Raw genomic sequence first — 22,662 nt, 5'->3', positions numbered from 1 at the left:
ACAAAAAATTTCTGCATCAAATTGTCCTTCCATAGCTTTGCTCAGCTCTTTATAAAATCAGAGGTCAAGCAACTTCAGTCCATACTATTTTTATAGTCAGAAAGTAAAAAACAATCACCAGGACTTACTTCCAATGGAAGTACACCTTTCTGAATGCAAAAATATTCATTATTTCTTTTCACTTACTGAATCATCAGAACAAAAAAAAAAAAGTAAAAAACTAAACAGTGAGGAAATTAAAAAACAATCCTGCAACACAACCATATAAAACACAGAAAAATAATACAAATGAAGAGGCTCACCCAAGGATGAAAACAGAGGAATCCTTTTTGAATTCATCAAGAATCTTAAAACAAACAAACAAAAAAAGAACAAACATAAAAAAGGGGAAAATATAAATAATAAAAGAATATCCAATTTTCTAAGTCCATCTAATGATGTCCGTTGGTTTGGAAAGGGGAAATAAATGCCTGTGTGCTCTAGAGAAGTTGCATACAAGTTCACAAGACACATTTTTAATTAAAAAGAAAAAGAATATAAGGAAACACTGCCAAGGCTGGCAACTGCACTTCAGGTCTTTCAATGTGAACACAATTCTTAGACAAAACACTTGCTTTGATAAAGTACCTTATACAAACAGTCAAATTTCTGGGGAGCTTTTACTGTTTGATATCCTAGAAAAACTTGAATTAAGTATCATCCATCACATTTATTCAAGCGAATATAAAACCTAAATAGTTTCTAGCTTGGCATCGTTAGAGATTGCAGGAAACTTATCAAGTGACCCAAAGCACTTGTAAGCAAATTGAGAAATTTCTTTGCAATGATTCACACAGGGCAATAACAGGAGCTTAAGGAAGGCAGAGAGGCTCCTTACTGTGTGTTTTACTCTTCAGCTTTCTGCTCAAGCTAATTAACAGGAGTTTCATGGCCAAAACTAAAACCTTGTCAGTTAATCTAGTTTTTTATCACTTCACCATGATTTCAGCACCACTTTTAAACAGCACAGGCTGTATTGCCAGAAAATCAGCACTGACTTTGACTATCAAAGCTGTAAAATTGAAGTTGAATCCACAGTAAGCACATAGTCAAGAAAGACATTCATGCAAGTAATTTCAAATTATGTGTTTTCACACAGTTTTAAAGGGTTCCTAACTTTCAGAGTCACTAAAAGTATGCAGTTTCCACCAGCTTCATTAATACAAGGAAACAGTAGTCAGGCAGTTGCCTACTTAAACTAGCTAAAATGTAATTCCACTGCATTTATGCCTCCCAAGGACTGTCTGATGCATGTCCTGTAAGGAACCTGCTGCTTGTAATCTGGAACATGAAATTGCTTCTACCAGTAAAATAAACCAGCCAAACCTAATAAAAAGACATTCAGCATCCTGAACAAACTCACAAAAATAATTCCTCCTAAAAACTCCCTAATATCTGTGCCTATCTCTACAACCAACACTCAAGAAGCAACACAAATGACTTTTTCATCTCCTTAGGCCAATTGCTGATAGTGACTGTTATCCACACATCAAGTACAGCACTGCATCCTTTTTCTGGTACAAGAATGAGGAAAAAAGAAAATCAATAACAAAGAGATAATCACCTCTCACTACTCTGATGCAGCAGTTGAACAGTATGAAGACTATTTATGAAAAGCTTACCAATTTCTGTTGTTCAAACATGATTTTCTTGTAGAACAAATGAAATTGTTCAAAAGTAAGCTCTTCCTTGTGAGCACCTATTTCCTACAACAGAAAGTAGCACACAGTGAATTTAGAATTCCTGAACTGCACTTGAACAGTGAACAAGTCACTCCAGCTGGCATTCTCTCACACATTCTGTTCTACTCCAACTTTATTTATTTTTAACCACTTGGATTTTTAAATTTATTTATGTTTTTAAGAATAGGAACAAGAAAACAGATGTTGGTTTATGACATAATGCTCCTATGCCACATCTTTGGCCTTGCATTTTGCACCCTCATTCCATTTCCACAGCCAAGAGAGAAGTAAAGGCTCATTTACTCATGGTTAGCTGAGGCAGCAGAAGCAAGAATGTCTGCTTTAAGGGTGGAGAGCTGGAAAGCAGGAAAGGGTGGGGATAGTCAAGGTTCCTGTAGGAATGGAATGACCTTCAAAAGTTATTAATATTGGCATTAGCTGGAGAGAAGAGGTTATTATTTGATCATATTGGAAAAAAATAAAGATTAAATTAATGTAGAAGAAAAAGAAAGATAAAATACTTTTCTAAGTACCTGCTCAGTACTGGAGCTCCAAACCCCATGTTGGCTTTGATCAACCACACAATGAAAAGAAGGAACACTTATGTCTGTATTCTCTTATACCCTCAGATATAGGCAAAGCCATGCTGACAAGTCAATCAATATAATTTATGTAACTGTACATGATATGAATCAAAAAAAAGGAAGTGTCCTAAAAAGAAACATCAACACTCATCAGATAGTACCAAACACATCTAAGCAATTGGGTAATTACCGCAAATTTATCCTTCAAGTACTTCATGCTGCTCACTTTGAAGTTTGCTTGGGGAAGTACAGTTTTCAGCTCTCTAAGACTGATACTGAGGGGGGAAAAAGGAGAAAAAAATTATAGTAAAATCACCACAGTTGTGTTGTATCTAGTCAGCTACTCATATATTTTCTATCAACACAAAAATGTGACTATTGAAACATTTTGGTTAGGGATCATCTCACATACGTGTAAACTTCTATAAACTTAACACCTATGTGGAAGCAAGCTAGACAAGGAGAAACAGGCATTTCAATTAATTTGGATTTAAAAGAACCATGTTGCATAGATAAGCATTTCTCTCTCAGCAATTAATCAGATCTAGATGATGAGCTCAAATGTAGATGTATATACATGGTCAGATGAACTGCAGCCTTTCTTCCACCAAAACTGGATTACAGACACAGAAAACATCTTGCAAAGGCTGCACTGAACAGACAAGCACAAACAGAAAATAAAAAGCTCCAATTTTCAATACCATTTTAACCTTTTTCTCCAGACATTATTCAGCCTGGTAATGCTGATTTGAAGCAGCAAGACTTCTCCCTCTGCAACATCTGAACATGATCTCATTCTCCTGTCCCAACCAAGCCTTCCCATCCAGCTCTATTTACACAGAGTTTGAGTGCTCAGTGAAATCCCAGCAACACTTCAAAAACCAAAGTTTTCTAGACAACAACCAGACAACAAGTCAAGAGAGCACAGGTCCAAGACCTGCGGGTCCTATTGCTGAAGCCAACAAAATATTAAAGCAATACCAACAGTACCCAACAAAACAAGACTGAGGGATTCTGCCTTGACCTACAGGACAATTCAGAAGCCATTAAACCTCTGCAAACACAGGGCCAGAACAGAGTTGTTTGAAAGCAACAAAAGCAATTAGCATGTAGATGAAAGCAACACTTCCATTCTACAGTGTCCATGCAAGTAGCTACCATGAGATATTCTCATCTCCATTGTGCAAGAGGGAAAGAGGCAAAGCAAGAAGGAACTAAGCCAAAATCCATGCCCAAGCCAGATTAGAACTCAGGAAATTCCTGGCTTTCCGTCTCGTCGCCAGACCTCTGGAAAAAAACACTATTAGGAGCAAGAACGAGCATGCCATTTGTACACTCAACACCAAGCACAAGCAATTTCCTGTGGCCAGACAAGTGCAAGAGAAAACAAAGAGCTCAGACCCCATTACCACTGGAAAAAAATTCAACATGTGGAACAGGACTTGCCTGGTAGTTGAACCTTTACAATTAAACCCCCTAAAAACCACAGCTCTGAACACAACGGACCTCAGTCTAAACTCCTTTCCTGAATTTTTCTAAAAGCATGAATCCATCTAGGAACAGAAGGAAAAACTGTCCTCTCCACAGTGCAAGTCTCTGTGGTCCCAATCAAGTTGCCTTGCAGCAATAAAACAATCCTAAGGCAATAAATGAAACCTCTTCAGCAGATATCTACTGTCAGCCACAGCTGCTCCATCCTAACATCTGCTTTTGCTTTGTGAACCCCAGCAACACCCCTCCCATTGCAGGGTTAGTTCTCAAAATGCATCAGGGGTACAAGTCAATATCCAGTAAAGGATGGGACTGTGGCCAGCTGAGGAAACACAACTCTGAAATGGGTCCCAGCTCACCCTGCACAGTGGCACAGGCTGTCTGCACAAGGGTGTGATTTCCTGCAATACCATGGCCTCAGCCACACAGTGAAACACCTCACTGCAGTTTGCTTTTGGGAAAAGGTGGATGCAAAAGGAAAAGCGTGAGCTTTTCTACACAGATTTGTACTTTAGAATAAAATGCATGTTCCAGACAAAGAGAAAAATCATGGTGAAATAATAACACAGAAGGGAGGCAAAGTTAACATTGTTCTGTGTTGCATGATTTCTGGCAACTCTAAGGAGAAGTGTGCAGCTGAATTCATTTTTTTAAAAAGTCTCCTTTGCGGGTAAAAGCTACAAAGCCACATCACACACGGACCTGAAAGGAACTACTGAAACTCAAACACATGAAGCCACACATCACACTGGGAGCTAGAACCCCTGGGACTTCTTTCACAAGAGAAGCACCAGGTCAGAGGTGATTCTTTGGCTTTGGTCTGTCCAAATACAAGGCAGAGACAAGCCCATGGCCAGACCAGTTGCCAGCTGAGTTCAGCCTCTACAATAACACATTGCTCATTCTGGCAAAGTAATGCTAGGCCAAAATTTAAAATACTTAGCTGTCATCATTTGTTTCCTCGTTATATCATGTACATAAATCTGAGGGAATGCTGTGAACACATTGCATTTAGCAAAAGGCAAAATTCAAGTTGCTAAAGCAAGGGCCAAAGCCATTTTCAGGGATCTCACACTCCACATTTTGGACAATTAATTCTTGATTTCTTTTTATTCCATGTTAGAATCTGCAACAAAAATTCACCAAAAATATCTGAAAAAAAGACAGAGCTTCTTACCTATTTTTTCGAGTTTGATCAACAGAATAGATCTGCTTTCTCAGCCAGCTTGTAAAAGAGGGAGAAAAAAAAATAAATCTAAGAATTATACAGAATATACAGCCAATGAAATTTCAAAGTCCATAGACAAAACTCAATAGAAATACTTAAGTCTTAAGATTCATCTCTGTTAGCAAAGCAATAACCTTGCCAGTGCAAGATTCAAGGATCCAGCCAGTTTTTTTAACCACATTTCTGAATATGTACTTTTCTAATGCATTTTAAAGTCACATAAACAACACAGGAAGGGGAAGGGTGGGCAGGACAGAAAAGAATGAGTAACCAGAAGCTGTAAAAAAGTAAGAGGATAAAGTGAGCCAAAACTTCAGCTAATCTAAACTGGAGTAACTCCAAAAAGTCAGTGATTTCTGCCAGATTTATCTTTGAGCTGCTGGCTCAAATATCTATTAGATGCATAAAAATTAAAAACTAGAGGGAAGGGAGAGGGGTTTAGAGAATTTAAAAGAAAATTCTCATTACAGTGTATGTCAGTTTTAGATGCACAGTAAAATACTCCTAGTTGCACCAACAGTAAATAAATACACACACAATTTTGATCTAAAAAGATAAATGCACTGCTAAGCTGATCTTCAGCCTCAAGAGGAATCACTCTCATTTGACAACACCGGTGTCAAAGCCACAGTTTGGTCAGGGAGCAAGCGAGGGCAGGGCACATCCTCACTAACAGCAGTGGCCACAAACAAAAATGTCAGCAGTGATGAAAAGCAGTGGGGTAACATGACTGAAACCTTGTCCACAGAGCCGGCAATCTGAGCCTGAGCAGTTTCACACACAACATCCTCTGAAGGATAAAGGTGCAGTTTCACCTTCATATGGCTGACTTTTGAATTTTCCAAGAAGCCAACACACAAACACCAGCTGCTCTTGTGATCTCATGAAGAGATTTTGTTTTGGGTGCACAGAACAAGGTGCAAGTTCCCATTTGGGTATGAAGTAGAGTGTGACTCCAGAGCACCTATGTAGCAAAATAGACATTGAGAATTTCCCTATGAGGTTTCAGTGTTATACACTAACTGAAAAGTGTTGTTAGTATAATTGGCAAGCACCCCTTGTTGCACCTTAAAAATTTCATTCTGATTTTCCTCTTCCAATTCCCAGTCTCACAAAGTGAAAATAAGTCCCTGTACCTCTCTGTGATCGCAGGTGTGGGAGCACTCATGACCTCTTGATACAAGATATTCAAGCCACACAACCATTTATCAGTATCATCCTTAGAGTCAGCTGAAAAAAATAACAAGTTCTGGTAAACATCAAAACAAAATCAACATAAAACCAAGACATAACTTGTTTAGATAAACCCTAGTATACAAAGCTGCTGATTGACCTTCCTCTTTGATAAATCTCATTGCATAACTTCATGTTGCTACTAATAAAACTAATAAAAAAACAGTATGAATTTGGGGGTAGGTAATTTCTGACAAAAAAATACCCACTTTCAGAAGACTATTTATCAGAATAGGAGTTTCAGTATTTCAGCAAAAACACTATAAGATTATTGCTGAGCTCCTGTAGTAACACAATCAAAATTAATTTTGCTATCTTCTGCCTCCAAAGTTGCAAAAGCCCAGGACCCGGATCAGAGAAACTTGAAGGGCACAGGCAAAAGAACTCATTTCTGCCATAGCAAAAAACTGGTTCATTATATTCCCAGCAACCTGTGACAAAATTGCAATATCCTGGCTTTTGACATAATCACTTTCTATTTTTTTAAACCATGCCTCTTAACGCAGCAGAAAGGGAGCAATGTACAAAACTGTGTAGCATATATAAAACATTTTAATACAAGTCAAAAAAAGGTCTAAAATTCCTTATGTGGCCTATCTAGAAGTCAGGTTCATCTTCCTCCCAACCCTTCAAATTAGTACATCACTGCTTTGTTTTGTTTAAAATTTAGTTTGCCTTTCCATTACCCAAACCAGAAGAGTATTTCCCATCATTTATCACAATTGCATTTGGTAATTCTTCGACCCAACAGAAGCAAGATGAGGATCTGCTTGCTGCACAGCTTTTCCTAGGAAATGCCAGCTAAGCTGAAAGAACCTTGCATGAGGTGTGATCTTTACAGCCCTCAGCTGGGCAAAGTCCATTTGATTTAGCAGGCTGGCTCTGAAATGGCATGAAGGCATTCTTCAATTAAACCAGCTCTGAAAAATTATTTTCACACAGGAGCTGAAATACTTTATCAGCCTTCAAAGCAAACCAGTTTCTCAAAAGGTGAAGATTACATTTTATTTAAACATACTTTCAAACAATGCTTTATCCCCCAAGGATGGAACTGGAGCCCAGGCTCAGCTCTCCATGGAAATGTTTTTCAATTAGTTACAATTTCAGAAAGAACACCACTACCACTGCCAAACCAATTCTTCTCCCAAGACAATTCTGCCCTTTATGATCCCTTCAAGGAACAATTCTTTTATATTGTTTTAAGAAACCACGACAAAGCCCTTCAGCAAGGAAAAGGATTTCCCCCTTAACTGAAAGTTCTCTCATGTTGTTCTGCAGTTCAGCATTACAGCAACAACTCATGGTACCAAGTGTTTTCAAAGTACTGGCAGAGGCCTGTTTTGAGAACTGCCATGGGGGAGGGACTGGGGGGGCTGTCAGAGGAAACCAAGCTGAAGTCCCTGGCACAGCCACTTACTCAAAATTCTCACAGACTTCAGTCAACAATATTAAACTAATTTTAAAACCTCTAAGAATGGATTAATCACAGTCTTTCATTACAAAAGCATCTGAGTGCAAAATATTTGTGCAATCTATAAGAAATTCATCCCATAAATAATAAAAAAATAAAAGCTGTCAGTATTTAAACACTTACAAAGCACTCTCCTTTTCTCACATTAAGATTTTTCAATTCAGTTAAAGATTTAAATGGATAAGCATGTTCCTGCTAAGGACAGAGAACACAATGACTCCAAATAAATTGTCTATAGGGCTCTAAACCAATGACCCATTAAAAACTTCTTAGAAAAGAAATCTCTTTGTAAAATCCACTAGTGAGAAGTTGTACTCAGCCTGTACTGTAAAAAATTTGTATCTCTTTTAATTTCAAAATCTTTGGGTTTGTGACCCTGGATGATGTTGCCTGTAATAAAAAAATGTTCCAACCCTTTCTACAGATACAGGGTACAAACTCCCTTTGTTTCACACAGATCTCTTCATTTTAAATTTATTACTTTCCAATTTTATTTATGGTCCCCTAGAACTTATTTAGAAGAGGTTTAGTATTATCAGGTAACATCCACACAAATAACCCAAACTAAAACTTCATTTTTCCAAATTAGTCTGCTATTGCTCATAGGCGATAGGAAAATTTCTGTGATACAGCTGCAGTGTATCTTCTTATGGCTATTATATCCAAAATCATTTTGGCCAGACTAAAAGTGTGAGGATGATATTCTGGCCACACTGAATAGCTGGCTTTAAAGAGGACAATGTTACCTCTACTCCTCAGTGCTGACAACTTTACTGAAGTTATTTAACCAGCAAAAGTCTACCTTGCTAGAAAAAAAATCAGAAACGACACTCGCACGATGCACCACTTGAAAGTGAAACATTCCAAATGCAGCAGATCACAGACAAGAAGGGCTGAGTAAAAGGTCTGGCTCCAGATTTTAAGCATATGGAGCACTCCTGAACTGCAGAAGTTAAAGCCACAGTATTCTGTGCATTCCCGTTCCATCAGTGTGTTTGACTTGTTCAATTGGTAGCTTTGAAGAAGAAATAAAAAGAAGATAAAAGTACCTGCTAAACTTAAGGTGTTGAGGACAAACTGGGTACCATAGAAAATAGTAAAGCAGTGTTCTTCTCTGTGCCTTGCTTTGCAACGTTCAAAGTCCTTTGAATTCTTTCCTGGGCGAATTTCTTTTATTTCCATCAGATCCACTGAAAGGAAACAACATTCAGTCAATACAACTGCAGAGCCTGAAACAGCAGGATGGATAACTCAAAGTATGCACACACATATAAAATAGCTATATATATATAAGTTGTTTGTATTTGACAAGAAATGCAAATTGTGCCTGCTTGCAATCCATAAATCCACAAATAAATAGTAACAGACAATAGTAGAAAAGGACCAGAAGCAGAAAAATAATGTCATATTTTTATTATTTCCCCATCAGTAATTTTCCATGGACAAGGTGCATACACATGGCCCTTTGGGTCACAGAAAATGTGATTTCACAAATGACATTAACTCCAAGCAAATAATTTTCCAATTGCCCTGACAACTGTTCAGAAACAAAAAAGAAAAGATACAATTCTACTTTACCCACCTAAACCACCCACATATATCTTAGATAGCCAGCTAACCTTGTCAGCTGTACAATCACTGGTACTTTCAAGAAAAATATTTGAAGCAGGAATATAAAGAGAAAATTGAGTTTAATAAGTAAAACATTTGCGAGTTTTCTCATGGTCAGCTCCAGAGAGATCTGTGTTATTTAACATAACCTGTTGTATCACTTTCACCTTGCTGCTCTCCAGAGAACACAGGTATGCACTGGAGCACAGCAGAATGGGAACCCTGCACAAACACACTCTCCCAAGTCAGCTCCCTTTTTTCAGACCCTTGCTACAGGGCCTGCAGAACAGGAGTGAGACAGCACTGAAACAGAAATATGTGTGCTCTCAAGATAAGATACTTATTAGAAAACTGAGGAAGTGGTTTTGCTCTGCCTGTGGACCAGAGAAATAAACAGCTCTTTCCACTTCTGGACAGTCTTGACTTACGAGCTACAGGACAAAGAGTGAAGAAAAACATTTCATGGCTGCTCTTGAAATGTGTTTATCTGACCTAGCAAGATCCAAGGAAAACAGCTGAGGGTTTTTGTCCATGCCTTTAAGAACGCCACAATATAAACCCCCTGTTTTAAATGAGCACCTCATCAGTAACAGAAGATCATTAACAACATAATGAAACAGCAGCTCTGCTGCCAGACAAGGGTGAGCTGGACAATGGCAAAGCTTCCACGTGTGTAATGCTGCATTTCTATAATGCCAACATGGACAGACAAGAAATTAAGTTCTTCAACAAAATCCTGATAATGAAACATTAATTCATCTTGGAACTTCTTGTTCTCTGCAAAGTTTCACAGGCCAAACTTCTACCAGACACTCCTTGCTCACAGTCATTAAACAACTTACACTTCAGAGCATGTGAAAATGAACTCAAAGGTGAAAATATGAAAATTAACTCAAAGGTTAACCTGAATTTATCATAGAATACAAGCATCTTTCTTAAATTAATTTTCCCAAGCATCATTACTCTCAAGGTAGAGGTTTTAATGTCTCAGCCTCCCTCTTAAACCATGAAAACATCTCCTAAGATCTGCATATCTGATTGGTCAAGACTCCTAAATTTAGATGCAAAGTTAATAAATAAATGCACATTGTGCCTATAAATGACCAGGAAATAAATATATAAATAAATAATATAAATTCACATAGTGCCTACAAATGACAAGGAACCAAAAGCTCCTAATGATGATTCTGATCCCCTTACCATTCAGAGTCTCACTTAGACCCCTAAAGCTGTTCCAAATTACCATCCTAATGTCATCATCTAAAAATGTTGATCTTAAGCCATTAATTTACACTAATATCAGCAGAGAAGAATCAGAATGCAGAGACAGAAAGTATCCAGATGCAGAGGGGAGGAGTTTGCATGGGACTGCACACCAGGCTGGCTCATTCTAACCACTGGCAAGTGCAGCCCCAGGCACCTCTTCTGCTTTCCCTTCACCCAGCAAAGCCCTGCTGGAAAACACAGTTTTAACTTCAAAGTGAATCACACCTTTCCCTTCAGACTCCTTTAAATCCACACACATGAACAATACAACAAAAGGCCCCCTAAAAGCACAAACTAGAAGCAGTGATAAAGAGATTTCACAACCTGCACTGCTGTTGTCATTTCCAGTGGCTCTTACCTCACACTGACCTCTGAAATAAGCACACAAACTTACTCAACGTCTCCCCTCAGTTACACACACTCACTACAGTCCTTCTCCTTGCACTACAGCCTTTCAGCCCCACCATCCCCTCCTCCTGCATGAACCCATGTGTCTATACATAGTGGCACAAAAATGTTTTGTAGGCACAGACATGTTATTGCTTCTCCAACTGTTTTTTCAGAAAGAGTTTCACTACACCCTAATTGCTAAACACTCAGTAAATAGAGGAGTGGTTCAGCAAGAGAACAAAACTGGGTGAAAGAGAGGAGAAAGAATATTTATATTTAAAAACTCAGATTCAAAATTTAACATCCCTATTATTTTCAGGCAACATATTCTATACATCTGACAAAATTTGGGCAAGATATCATTACATTTCCTTAGAAAATGAATTTAAAAGGTACAAAAAACAAGTTTCATTAAACATTCCTTAGGTTTTTACAGAAATAAAGACATAATACACATTATAGTTTCAGAAAATGAATAGAAACTACCTGTATGTATTTTAATAATATTTCATAGTGTTGCTTAGGATTGTATTACTCTACATTATTGAAAGAAAAGCCAATTTATAGAATCAAAGGGAGAGAAGAGAAATATGAACACCAAGCATTAATTCTGGTCTTGCACTAAGCTCTGCAGCCTCCACAGGTAGTCTGGAGCCACCTAGCACCCTCCACATGATGTCCAGTAACTCCAGAAAGGCTGATTCCAACCAGTTTGAGAAAGGAGCAGGCCAGGAAAAGCTGTAACATGTTTCAGACTCAGATCAGTAAATCAACTGTACCAGCTTAGTTGTTACACAGTTACTGTGAACTTTTTACAGCACAATGTGTCCCTCAACAATTAAAATGTAATTTCATACCTATGCCAGAACTATGCCATACCTATGCAGGACCCGCACTTCAGACACTCTTTCTACTGCCTTGAAGTACTGGAGTTTTCCTTCTTCCCAATCCCACAGGCAAACTGCAGAGCCAATCCTGCCCTGGCTTCACAGACACATTCCTGGGGCCTGATACACCCCAAAAAAGCACAGACCCGGACAGATTGCAGAGTCAAACCAAATCCAATACACTTGCAGGTGCAATTTCCACAAGACAGGTGAAAGAAGATGAAAACATTTCCTAAGGAAACATGAATCAAAGCATGTCCTGCAGAGATACTGACTCACATCCAAGACAAGGAGAGCACACCCCCAGCACAGCCAAACAGTTTATAGAAGTCTAGTGCCACTCTAAAACCCCACAATTAGTTTACATTTATCCATTCCTTCATGGGACTGTTTCCCCAGGTTGAAAGGATCTCTTTAGCAGCCTCATCAGACACGGATTGATTGTGACAACTCCCTCAAGTGGCTCTTCAAGGAGACCAGACTCCAAGGCACCTTCAATTACCATGCTGTCTCGGGCTCTGGTCTGGATGGCATTCGAGGCAGTTCAGTGCCTGATGCTGCCAAACTTCAGCTCCTGCTGCTGTGTGTTGTTTGGTAAATCAGTGAATTCGATGGATCATTGCACTACTACTTAGATGCTTTCCCAATACTGCTCAGTACATTCCAGAGCACCTGACAGAGCTCTTTCCTGCCGTGAACTTAACAATAAACTTTTGTTCCTCAACATCTCCACTGATCTCCATTCAAACAGCCCAGCAGCAGTGATCATGTTCAGTCACACATTTGCAGGTACAAATTCCTGTTAGGTTTCCTACAGTCACACTTGGAGGTAGACGGTAAAACAGAGACTGCATTTCACTACAGCAGCTGCTGTGCAAGAGGAGGGGAAGACATGATACAAGATAACCAAAGGTGCAAAACTATGAGAACTGTGAAAAAAAAACATTACATTGTTATACACAAAACTGTGCTCCTCATTCCAGGAGAGACCAGCACTGCTATTTAAAGAGAGAAATTCTGGCTCTGTCTGCCACAATGGTCACCCACAAGCCACCTCTGGGTGGGAACCATCCAGCACCTGAACAGACAGGTGGGCTAGGGAACAGACCCTGCTGAAAACCAGCCAGAGCCACCAGCAGAGCACCATCTGTGAGCTGGAATGTCCATCTAAGTTCACTGGAGGAAGGTGAGTTTGCAAGAACACCTTTGGTCGTCAGGTAGTGTTAGGCTGGAACATCAGACTGATTGTATATAAATGCATGGGTCAAAAAACCTTAGAGGCTGTCAACCCATCAAGGCACCCTTGACAGAAAAGTCTGCATTAACAGTGTAAAAGTTTACCTGAATCTGGCATTATGGACTCCAGAGTTCTGTAAGATAACATTCCAGATTCAAAGCCCAGATTCCCAAGGAGTCTCTCAGTGTCTGTGGCCATGGTGCTCAGATCAGAGCTCAGTCATGAACTTACTGAATGAAAAGGAAAAGCCCACAGAGAGATTCAGAGGAGGCTTATAGAGTCAGAAATCATGCTGTGAGCATTATTTCAATAAGTCTCAAGAAGGCTTAAGGGAAACTACTGGCAATGTTTTGAAGCAGAAAATAAAGGACTCTGATCACCCAAGCTTTGTGCACCAAGACATGGGGTGGCCATTCTCTCTATGAATATAAGTGCATTTTCATGTGTACATATGTATAGCAACATTCCACACTGAGAATCAGATCTTTGTTTCCAAAAATTTGCATTACAAAATATTCCAAAGTAGGATTCATTTAGAAAGGCAGAAACTGCCCACTGCAACAGAGGTTGTGTGCAAATGAGTGCCCAGTGAATGAAGAAAGCCTTTAGTGTCCTTTTGCAAATGTATTCCATGATGGTTAGTGAGGACAACAGCTCTGCTCTCACTTCTGCAGAATTAAACATTAACTAGCCAGGGTGCGTTTTAACAGCCTCCTTATTTCAGAGCAGCAATGAAACACAAATCCTGTGTGACTCTAGAGGGAACAAGGGGAGGCTTCTCTCAGAGGACAAAGTCACAAGAAAGCAGAAATGTCCCACAGCATGGGAGTCCAGATGTGGCAGGGAAAGTGATTCAGTTCATATAAACAGAGATGTTTACTGAGACATCCAGCAGCCCAAGGAAGTCATTACAGATTAGCCACAAAACTTCTGAAAACACAGTTACAAGGACGAAACATGAGAGACAGTGTGGTGCACCTTGAGAAAGCACCCGTGAGCACCTTTCCAAGGGGTCCCCTGGGGATTTAGCTGAGTGACTGACACAAGGTTTAGAGAAGTGCACCTTTTCAACCCACAGGGGTTTACGTAATCAGGTCACGCAGAGCTGGCATGTACAGCAACAACAAATTACTACTAAATTCATAACTTCTCACTGCATTGCACAGTACAGCACCATGTTACAGTTTGAGTTCTGAATTCAAGGGGCTCTACACCTGGCTGCTGTTTCCATATTAAAAATTAAAGGGCACCTCCACAACATGGCATAAGAATAGGGTAAAATTTACACATGTGCTCATAAAAGTTTACATTTTACTCCATGCAACAAAACAAAGCAAAAGTGGTGGAATATAAACCTGACTTTGGGAGAAGGATGGACTATCTACATCTCACACTCACTTTGATCAACCAGTTTAGGGGTGCTGAGGTCTGTGCAGTTCATTCCATCCCCATTTTGCTGGCTGGCCATGACAGGAAGTCTGGTCGTTGTAAGTTAGCATCAGACATTGCAGAACTGAGCTGCTAAAGGGAAGACATTATTTGAAAAGAGCTAGAGGCTACACATGTTCATTTTTTCATTTGACCACAGAAACCAAGCTTCATGTACTCAGCTGAAGGCTTACACAAAGATCCCCTGGCTAACAACTGAAATACAGCCATTTCAAAACACACCAAAGAAAGGTGAATTTTCATGTTCCTTTGTGAAGCTACTCCATAAAGAGCAAGAAGTGGATTCACTTTGCAATCATATTGTTCTTTAACAGTATTCAGAATACAGAAAGCAAATGACAGAATAGAGACTCGGGGTCTTCAATCTGAGTTAAGTTTATTTATTACTTTAAATCTGAAACAGTGAGGAAACTCAGACAAAAAATCTGCCAGCAGTAAGGAAAACAAAGGTCTCTACTAGAAATCAGCAAGATCAAGTCCAGTATTGAAGCCAAATTAAGCTCTCATTTCACACTCCTCACCAGGATATATAGATGCTCATCACTTCTCTCAGAGAGGTACAGATCTATAAATGTTTATACCAGTTTCTCCAATGGGGAAAAAAAGTTTTCCACCACAGAACAAATTTACATTGATATTAGCAATTCTACTAAATAAATGATTCAGTTGTTTAACACACAGAAAAAAAAGCAGTGTTTAAGATTGTGAACCACATACATGAATACTCTCTTAAGTGTTAGTTCTTGAAGTTCCCCAATGTATCTGACAGCCAAAAGCATGCACAACAATAAAATCTGCTCTCTTTAGCAGTCATTTTAGCAGAGATTTTAAAAGCAACATTTCAAAGTTTAATTTCAAGGCAAAGATGCTGCTGGATAAAATTTGCAAAATAAAACATGAAAATAAAGGCCCCTAACCCTTGTTAGGTAGAACAGCACTGCCTGTGGCAAAACAGAAGGTTGCCATTAAATTAAACTACAGTTCCCTGATTTCCCCTCACCCTGTCAGGTGAATGTGGCCTGGCTGATGCTGTTATCTACATGACCCTATTACAGATGGACTGGTTCTCTAATGAGCTTTGATCATTAAATATCCAGGTGCAACATTTGGCAGAAACTAGTGATTCCTGCTTGGCAGTGCAACAAAGTCTGAAGGTACAGGATGATCTTACAGATCGAGAAAAAAACAGAGCAGCTCCCAGAGGTTCTAATTCTACTTTTATCATGAGTTTAATAAGTCTGTTTTAGGTTTCCATCCTCCTTTTACCTGTGAAACCTGAAAATTCTACGTCGTTTATGTCTGGGTTTTTAATTACATTCTAGAGGACAAATTCTATAAAATCGCCTCTTTTCAGCAGAGAAGAAAATCTCAAGTGAACTTAGCACTTGAAAATTCTTTTCTGTAGGTTAAATGAAAAAATCAGTAATGCTAAATGACTTTGAGATGGCAAATTTATTTTAAAAGTGGTCATTTTTTCCTAAAAACTCTGGGAAAACATTATTACACATAAAACTAGAGCAGTGAGACTATGTGCAATGAGCTCACATTAATTCTAAAATAATATGTTATGCATTGTCAAACATAGGTTTCTATTATAAATGAAAAAAAGATACAAAATAGTCCTATTGCATGAATAAAGGTCTGGGCTGCAGAAAACAGAAATGGCTGCTGTTGTTGTACTGTGGTGTGTCATGAGCATCAAAAGCTTCAATTAAAGTATAGCCTTTATTCCCCTGCTTCATCATTTTGCAATTATGTCAACATGATGTCTGCATCTCTGCCACTCCCCAGTCCAGGCACTCCATCCTCTGAGAAAGTTTTCAGAAAAAATTGATACTAACATTTCTCTTCCCTTTCTTTTTCAGCCTTCCCTACACCCTGACCTCTCTGCATACAGAAAGAGCAGTTTCACAGCTCATATATAACTTTTTCTAAATGTGGCCCTCTGATGCTTTAAACCTATTTCTTGTTATGAGCTTGCACAACTAAATTGTCACTAGATATTTTTATTATGGAGTCTTTTGCAATAAATAAAGAACATGAAAAAACAGGCGATCTTTCTTTTCCAAAAATTAAGGGATTAAAATATGGTTTATATAATTTTACTAAAGCAGGTCACCTCTTCGTGTAAAAAATTCCTAGGTATTCAAAAACAGAGAATCATCTTCTGTCCTCAAATAGAATCTTCCTTGAAATGAGCATGCTTGTATTACAGAGAATCACACACTTGCACATTCAAGGATGGCACCACAGATTTCTGAGAGTATAAATTCTCCTGGCTGTGAATCATCCCTTCACTCAAGGGATTCTTGGAAGAATATGCAGAAACTCACACATTTTCCAGTGACTAATCCAACTCTAGTCACTGTGAACTTTCCCTTAATAATTGTCCTGAAAGCACTCTGCATCTGAGAAAGAATGGAACATCCATAACAGATCAGCTTCCTGGAGATTTACACCTCACCACCTGCATGCACTACAAGCTTAAATATCGGAACTTTGCGCCCTAATTTATTCATGTGCATATAAATGCCATACCACAATTTGGGAAGCTCTATCTGGAGTTCTGGAATGTCCTCTCAGATAGCAAACCCCAGGTGTCTTAGCAGAGTCCTGGCAAACCCTGACCTCCCTTGGCCACCTCTGCCTGTCGCTGCTGTCCAGTGAGCACAACTCCAGCCACGGTGTGGCCAGCCTGGGACAGACTGAGGTGGGGAGAACCAACCCCAGGTGTGTGTGTGACTCAAGGGCATCCATCCAGACCCCCACACAGTTGTAAAGGTTAAACACACAATAAAAACACACAGCAGAACCATAAGGAGGTAAAACACTGCGACAGACCATGCTGGCAAGTCACAGCTTCACAGTTAACCACCCAGTATGCAGGGATTCCTTTCTGCAAGAAAAGGGTCCATTACAAATTAAATAAGCAAATCAAATCCCTCTGTACAAGGAAATCAAGCTTTCCTCCTCTCAAAAAGCAAAAATAAGTCATTCTCTCAAATGCCTGTCTGGGTAGACAGGTGAGACTAAGCTTGGAATTTAACTGCTTAATACTGGGCTGTGAAAACATCACCTCAAACTTATCAGAAATGCAGTGTCTCTTATCCTTCTCTAAAGGATAACCAAACTGTGTTCTTTCATTTTGGGGAAAATACAGAGGTTTCTCCCCAGTTCCTTTCTGTTAGAAATTCCTTTTGTGTATGGTAACTCAAGTCTCTCAACATAAAATCTCCAGTACTTGGACACTGTGTGATCTGAACCACACAATGAAGACTGAGATTGTTTACACCAGATTTCCTACCCTTTGTAAATCCTCACTTCTTACCACAGCAAAGACCTGAATCTAGGAAGAGGTTTCTGAAGTTTCTCATCCAGACAAAAACATCTGCAATGAGCAGGAAATAGCCTTCATTTTAGCAACCCTTTCACTGTATTCTAAACAGATATGCTGGCAGGTTTTCAACAAAAGGGGCCTTTTCATGAGCACTGCAATTTAAAATACACATTAGTGCCACTTTTGGGCCCATGGGGTTGTGTAAATATTTATGTAAGTATAGCTAATCCTACATCTCTCCCTTGCCCTGCTCAATTTATTCCAGAATAAGAGTAGCTGCCTTTTTGTTATTGTGAGGCTTAACTTAAATCACTTCCAAAATAATATTAACCAAACTTGAAAAAAGGTCATTGCAATAAATACAACTCTGGCTCAGAGGAATTTGAGTATTCTTCAAACATTTACAGTCCATCAGCAAGAAAATCAGCTCTATGACATTCAAAATTCCCAACACAACACAGGGCAGTTAGGGAGAGAAAAAAAAATATTTTTTTCTTGATCTCCAAAGGGAAAGTATTAAAATAAAGTATAAAACTTGGACTCCATCTTTGCTATCTATTAGCAGCCTGTTTTGTGTCACAAAGTTAAAGAACTCTCCTCACTATCTGATTTAGAAACCCATAGCAGATGCAAACATTGAGTTTTCTGCCTTCTGTAAAGATCAGTTGCCAAACTTGAGTTAAAATAGCACATACGGAACAGGAAACCATCTTAACTTTCCCACTCGTCCTGAATATTAATTGTTTTTGGGCTGACACACATGCAAATAGCAACCATTAAGATCACATCATGAATATCAGGTTTTGTACAGTATAAGTGTATTAATATAATACTTGAGATGATAATTCTCTGCCCTCAACCACTTAAAAAAAAATAAGGAAACAAAAATGTGGGTTTTATTTGTCACAAAGTCAACAGAATCCACCAGCACATATTTGGGGTCATTCATATATACATCCATATTCAAGAGGCTGCTTATTCTATTATCAAATAGGAAAGCTTCAAATCCATCATTTTTCCACTTCTCAAGCAAAAAGAAAGCCTGAGTCTCAGTGAAATGAAGTAACAGCAACATACAAATAACTAACTAAATAAAATACTTCCTTCCTCTTCAGCAAAAACACTGTCAGCAAGTTAAAACTGCAGTGACTTTCATTTCTAGTTGACCAGATACGGTTCATGGAGAGTTGGAACAATTGTTCATATAATTTTCTTTAACAATACCTGCAAATACATCATGTTTGGGCAGATTTGTTGCTTTTTAAGACAATAAAATAGTATTTTGCATATCTGTGCTTTAGACTAGGACATATTTTCAGACCTGAAGTTCCCATCATTATACATGTCACTGAAGTGTTGCTCAATTTAAAAAACTGCTACAGTATGACAATTTTTGTGGAGAGGCAGATGGCTTTTGGGTAAGTCACAGGTCTGGAGAATATTCCCTGTTCTAGCAATGACTGCCTGTGGATCTGCAAGCCAAGGCTTTACCTTGCTGGATCACCCAGGTTTAAGAGTCAAATTACAATGTTCACCTTATTTTAAAAGCATTCAAATCCATGCACAGAGCAAACTAATTAATTTATTACCACAAACACACACCACCCCCAGAAAGTTTTGACAAAAGGTGATTATAAGACAGGACTGAAAAAGCTGACCTCAACATCTGGAATGCACAGTCTGTTCAGCTTTAAATTTGTCCCCTCTGGGCAAATGGCTACAATAAGACTTCAACACATGGTCAGAGATTGGTTTGGCCAGAGGACTCTGAGATCTCCTTCCTCCATTGAGTGATCATTTTCTGCTATGTTTTAACCTTATTGCTTCATGTGTAAAACCCAGGCTTTATTTGCTAAACAATATTCAAGCACTGCTCTCATAACTGAATTCTACATGCCCTCTCAGGACTTTTTTTGGCACAGTACCAGCAATTCACTTGTACTTGCATTCACACACATCATTGTAGGAAAGGATAATTACCCTCATTTGTCATGTAAGAAACTGGGACAATGAAAGGTTATGATCCAGAGTACCTGTTAATTGGGTGTCCAGACCTGTTTGCTTTTCCCCAGAATAGTGAATACGACCATATTTTCACCACCAATGATAAGAACATCCTCCCAACCAGTCTTTATTTCCACTAAATCACATTTCCAGTTGCAGGTCCAGTCTCCACAAGGAATGAGACAGGAATCAATGGAAACAGTAGCAGAGATTTAATACTTTTAAGTCAGGAGCACCAAGAGAAACTGCTCAGACAATCCCAAAACCATGCAAATTCTCAGTACAGGTCTTTGCACCCTTGGGTTTTTAACTTACCTTGGATTTACCAAAAAAAACTTCTAAAAATCCACACCCCAACAGAGTAATAAATGGTTCTGGCATTTCAGACAAACTATTCCATTCCTTTATTGAGAACAAACACTTCTTAGCAGCAGTGGAGTAAAATAATGCTCACAATAATTTTTAAATTAATTACATTACACCACCCTGAGCTGCACAAATCACAAAAAGCCCAGAGTGAGTTTTCTTGGCATCAGCTGTGTTCGCAAGAACTGAGGATTAGTATCATTTTATTATTCTATTCTAGTTTTTGCAGCCCTATCTAGCCTTACGCTCCCCTTTTATTTCCTGACCTTGTTATAAACAGTGGGTTTAGTCAGTTCCAATATCAGCTAAAGAGACAATACCTACTCAGGGTCTTGAAACCACCTCATGTCTCACAGTTTCATCCTCCTAAGTCATTGGTACTTCCCAATAATGGTCCTAAATAATGACTTCCATCCTGAGGCAGCAATTTGCCCAAGAATATCAGAATTCAGTTTCCTTGTATTTGAAGGTGTTTGGTTGGTTCTTTTTCTTGAGAGAAGTGGTAAGGTTAATTACTCACTTGAATTTATAAGACATGATGATGGAAAACAGTCTGTCACTTCAGAGAACACAAACACCATCATATTCAAAGATGAAAACTTTGAGAACAAGGCTAAGGATAAAAAGCATATTAATCATATTTAAGTAGTGTTAGATACCTAAATAATGAGCTGCAGAAGATTCTCCATCTACACTACAACAATTTAAAATATTCTCAGCAAATTACCAAACTCTTTTAGCCAAAATCTTCATAATGTTAACAAAAGGCTTGTTAAATTAATATTTGACAAGTACATCAATTTATTAGTAACTCCAAGTTCAGGTACACATTGCAAATACTCACAGAAACCTTCAATCTTGTCAGCTGTCTTGCTCCATGCTACCTGCCTGGTTTCCATTATGACTTGAATAGTCCTCCTTTCTGGGCTGCTCTTCTTTAGACTGAATATTGTCATAACAGTTCCCAATTCCAAGGTCCTTTTGATCTGGCTTTTCTCATACTCAGGCAGCACTCCATAGTCTATATTCTTTCTGGCCATTTTTTCTTTTTGGTCAAACTTTTATGGTCTTCAGTGTCCTGAAGAGAAAAAATATAAGGGAGAAAATTCAATATTTAAAACAGCATTTTCATTTATTTAAAGGTCATATTTATGTAGTTAGATACCTAACAAAAACTCCTGCCCATGCAAATGCAAGGCAGGTACATGGCCAACATTAACCCTTGCTGGTTTATCCTGAAAGGAGGTACAAACAGCATTCACAAAGGGCATTTCCAGCAACGTCAGCTTGTGTAAACTCCTGCACTGTATTAGAATTTAAACCTGGATGAGACCTACATGAGAATGTAAAGCGGGTATCTGTCCTTTTGAGAACTGTAGTGAAGGGAAAATATGAGCAATACAAACACTGAAGTGCTGGCAACATCTAAACATCAGATTTTGCACTTTTAGAACCTCATGGCTCTGTTTCTCCTACACAGTCTGCCTTTTCTAACCCACATGTTGGGTGGCAGATATTTGTGTGCATACACTTGGGACACATCTTGGCACAAAACAGCCAAAAGAGGGATGTGTACAGAGCAGACCTCACAATTTATTAGCAAGTTTCTGAGCTCTCTGGTCTCCCACATCACTGCATCCAACAGCTAATTACGAGCCTGATTACTCCTCAGTGGGATTATTTACAAACAGGATGGTCTGCAACCTGCTCTTTCACCCATGGATGAGTATCATTGTCACACAAGTCGCAGGGGCTGGTGCCACACAGCTCCCAGCCAGCCCCCTTAACCCCATCCAGAGCAGGACAGGTTTAAAGAAGCTCTGTGCATGCAGCCACCAGCCCCAGTGTCTCCTCAGCTTCTCTTCCTCTCTCCTCAGACCACTGCTCTCCATCACAAGCACTTTCAGTTTCCGTGCTCATGGCTAATTCGGCCGTGGCACTTCTCGCTTCCCCTTGGTAACTTCTGCCAGCCCTCGCCCCCTCACCCCGTGTCACTGACTCCTGACCGCCCTTTGCTGCTCCCTCTCACTAACAGCACTGAATTGCCTTTTAACACCACCTGCTTTAGGAGCACTCTCTGGCTTTGAAGCTGCCCTGTGCAATCTTTCCAATCCCTTTTTGAATTCTACCACTGTAATAAACACTTTTTTTTTTTTTAAGTTAACAGAGAAGCCACAAGAGTCCCTTCTTACCTCTGCACTGCCAACCGTGAGCTTGAAGTGCTCTACAGCAGGAACCACTCCATGGTTTGCAAAACATTTTACACATTATTCAGCGTTTTATATTGGCTTGTCACAGTAATAAAAAAAATTCTTTCCTCATAGCACTGAAAAATTTATGTACCCCAACCCTACAACTGGGAGGGAGCGAACAACTTTTAAGTATTG

At 39.1% G+C, this 22,662-nt stretch overlaps 1 protein-coding gene across 1 annotated transcript in view; it reads right to left on the bottom strand.

The window, feature by feature from the left end:
• PLCG2 (phospholipase C gamma 2) overlaps positions 1-22,662 on the bottom strand; it is a 55,794-nt gene that overhangs the window by 30,861 nt on the left and 2,271 nt on the right. Inside the window, exons 2-8 of the mRNA XM_033069994.1 lie at positions 21,120-21,353; positions 8,778-8,918; positions 6,161-6,254; positions 4,974-5,021; positions 2,496-2,580; positions 1,662-1,745; positions 303-346 (exon numbers count right to left, since the gene is read on the bottom strand). Of these exons, the coding sequence (XP_032925885.1) occupies positions 303-346; positions 1,662-1,745; positions 2,496-2,580; positions 4,974-5,021; positions 6,161-6,254; positions 8,778-8,918; positions 21,120-21,315 (692 nt within the window). The 5' untranslated portion in view covers positions 21,316-21,353. The remainder of the gene's footprint in view (positions 1-302; positions 347-1,661; positions 1,746-2,495; positions 2,581-4,973; positions 5,022-6,160; positions 6,255-8,777; positions 8,919-21,119; positions 21,354-22,662) is intronic.

This window comes from Catharus ustulatus, chromosome 11 (genome assembly GCF_009819885.2).
Source record: "Catharus ustulatus isolate bCatUst1 chromosome 11, bCatUst1.pri.v2, whole genome shotgun sequence".
Taxonomy (NCBI): domain Eukaryota; kingdom Metazoa; phylum Chordata; class Aves; order Passeriformes; family Turdidae; genus Catharus; species Catharus ustulatus.
The sequence above is the reverse complement of the archived record's forward strand: the minus strand, read 5'-3'. Positions and strand labels throughout refer to the sequence as shown.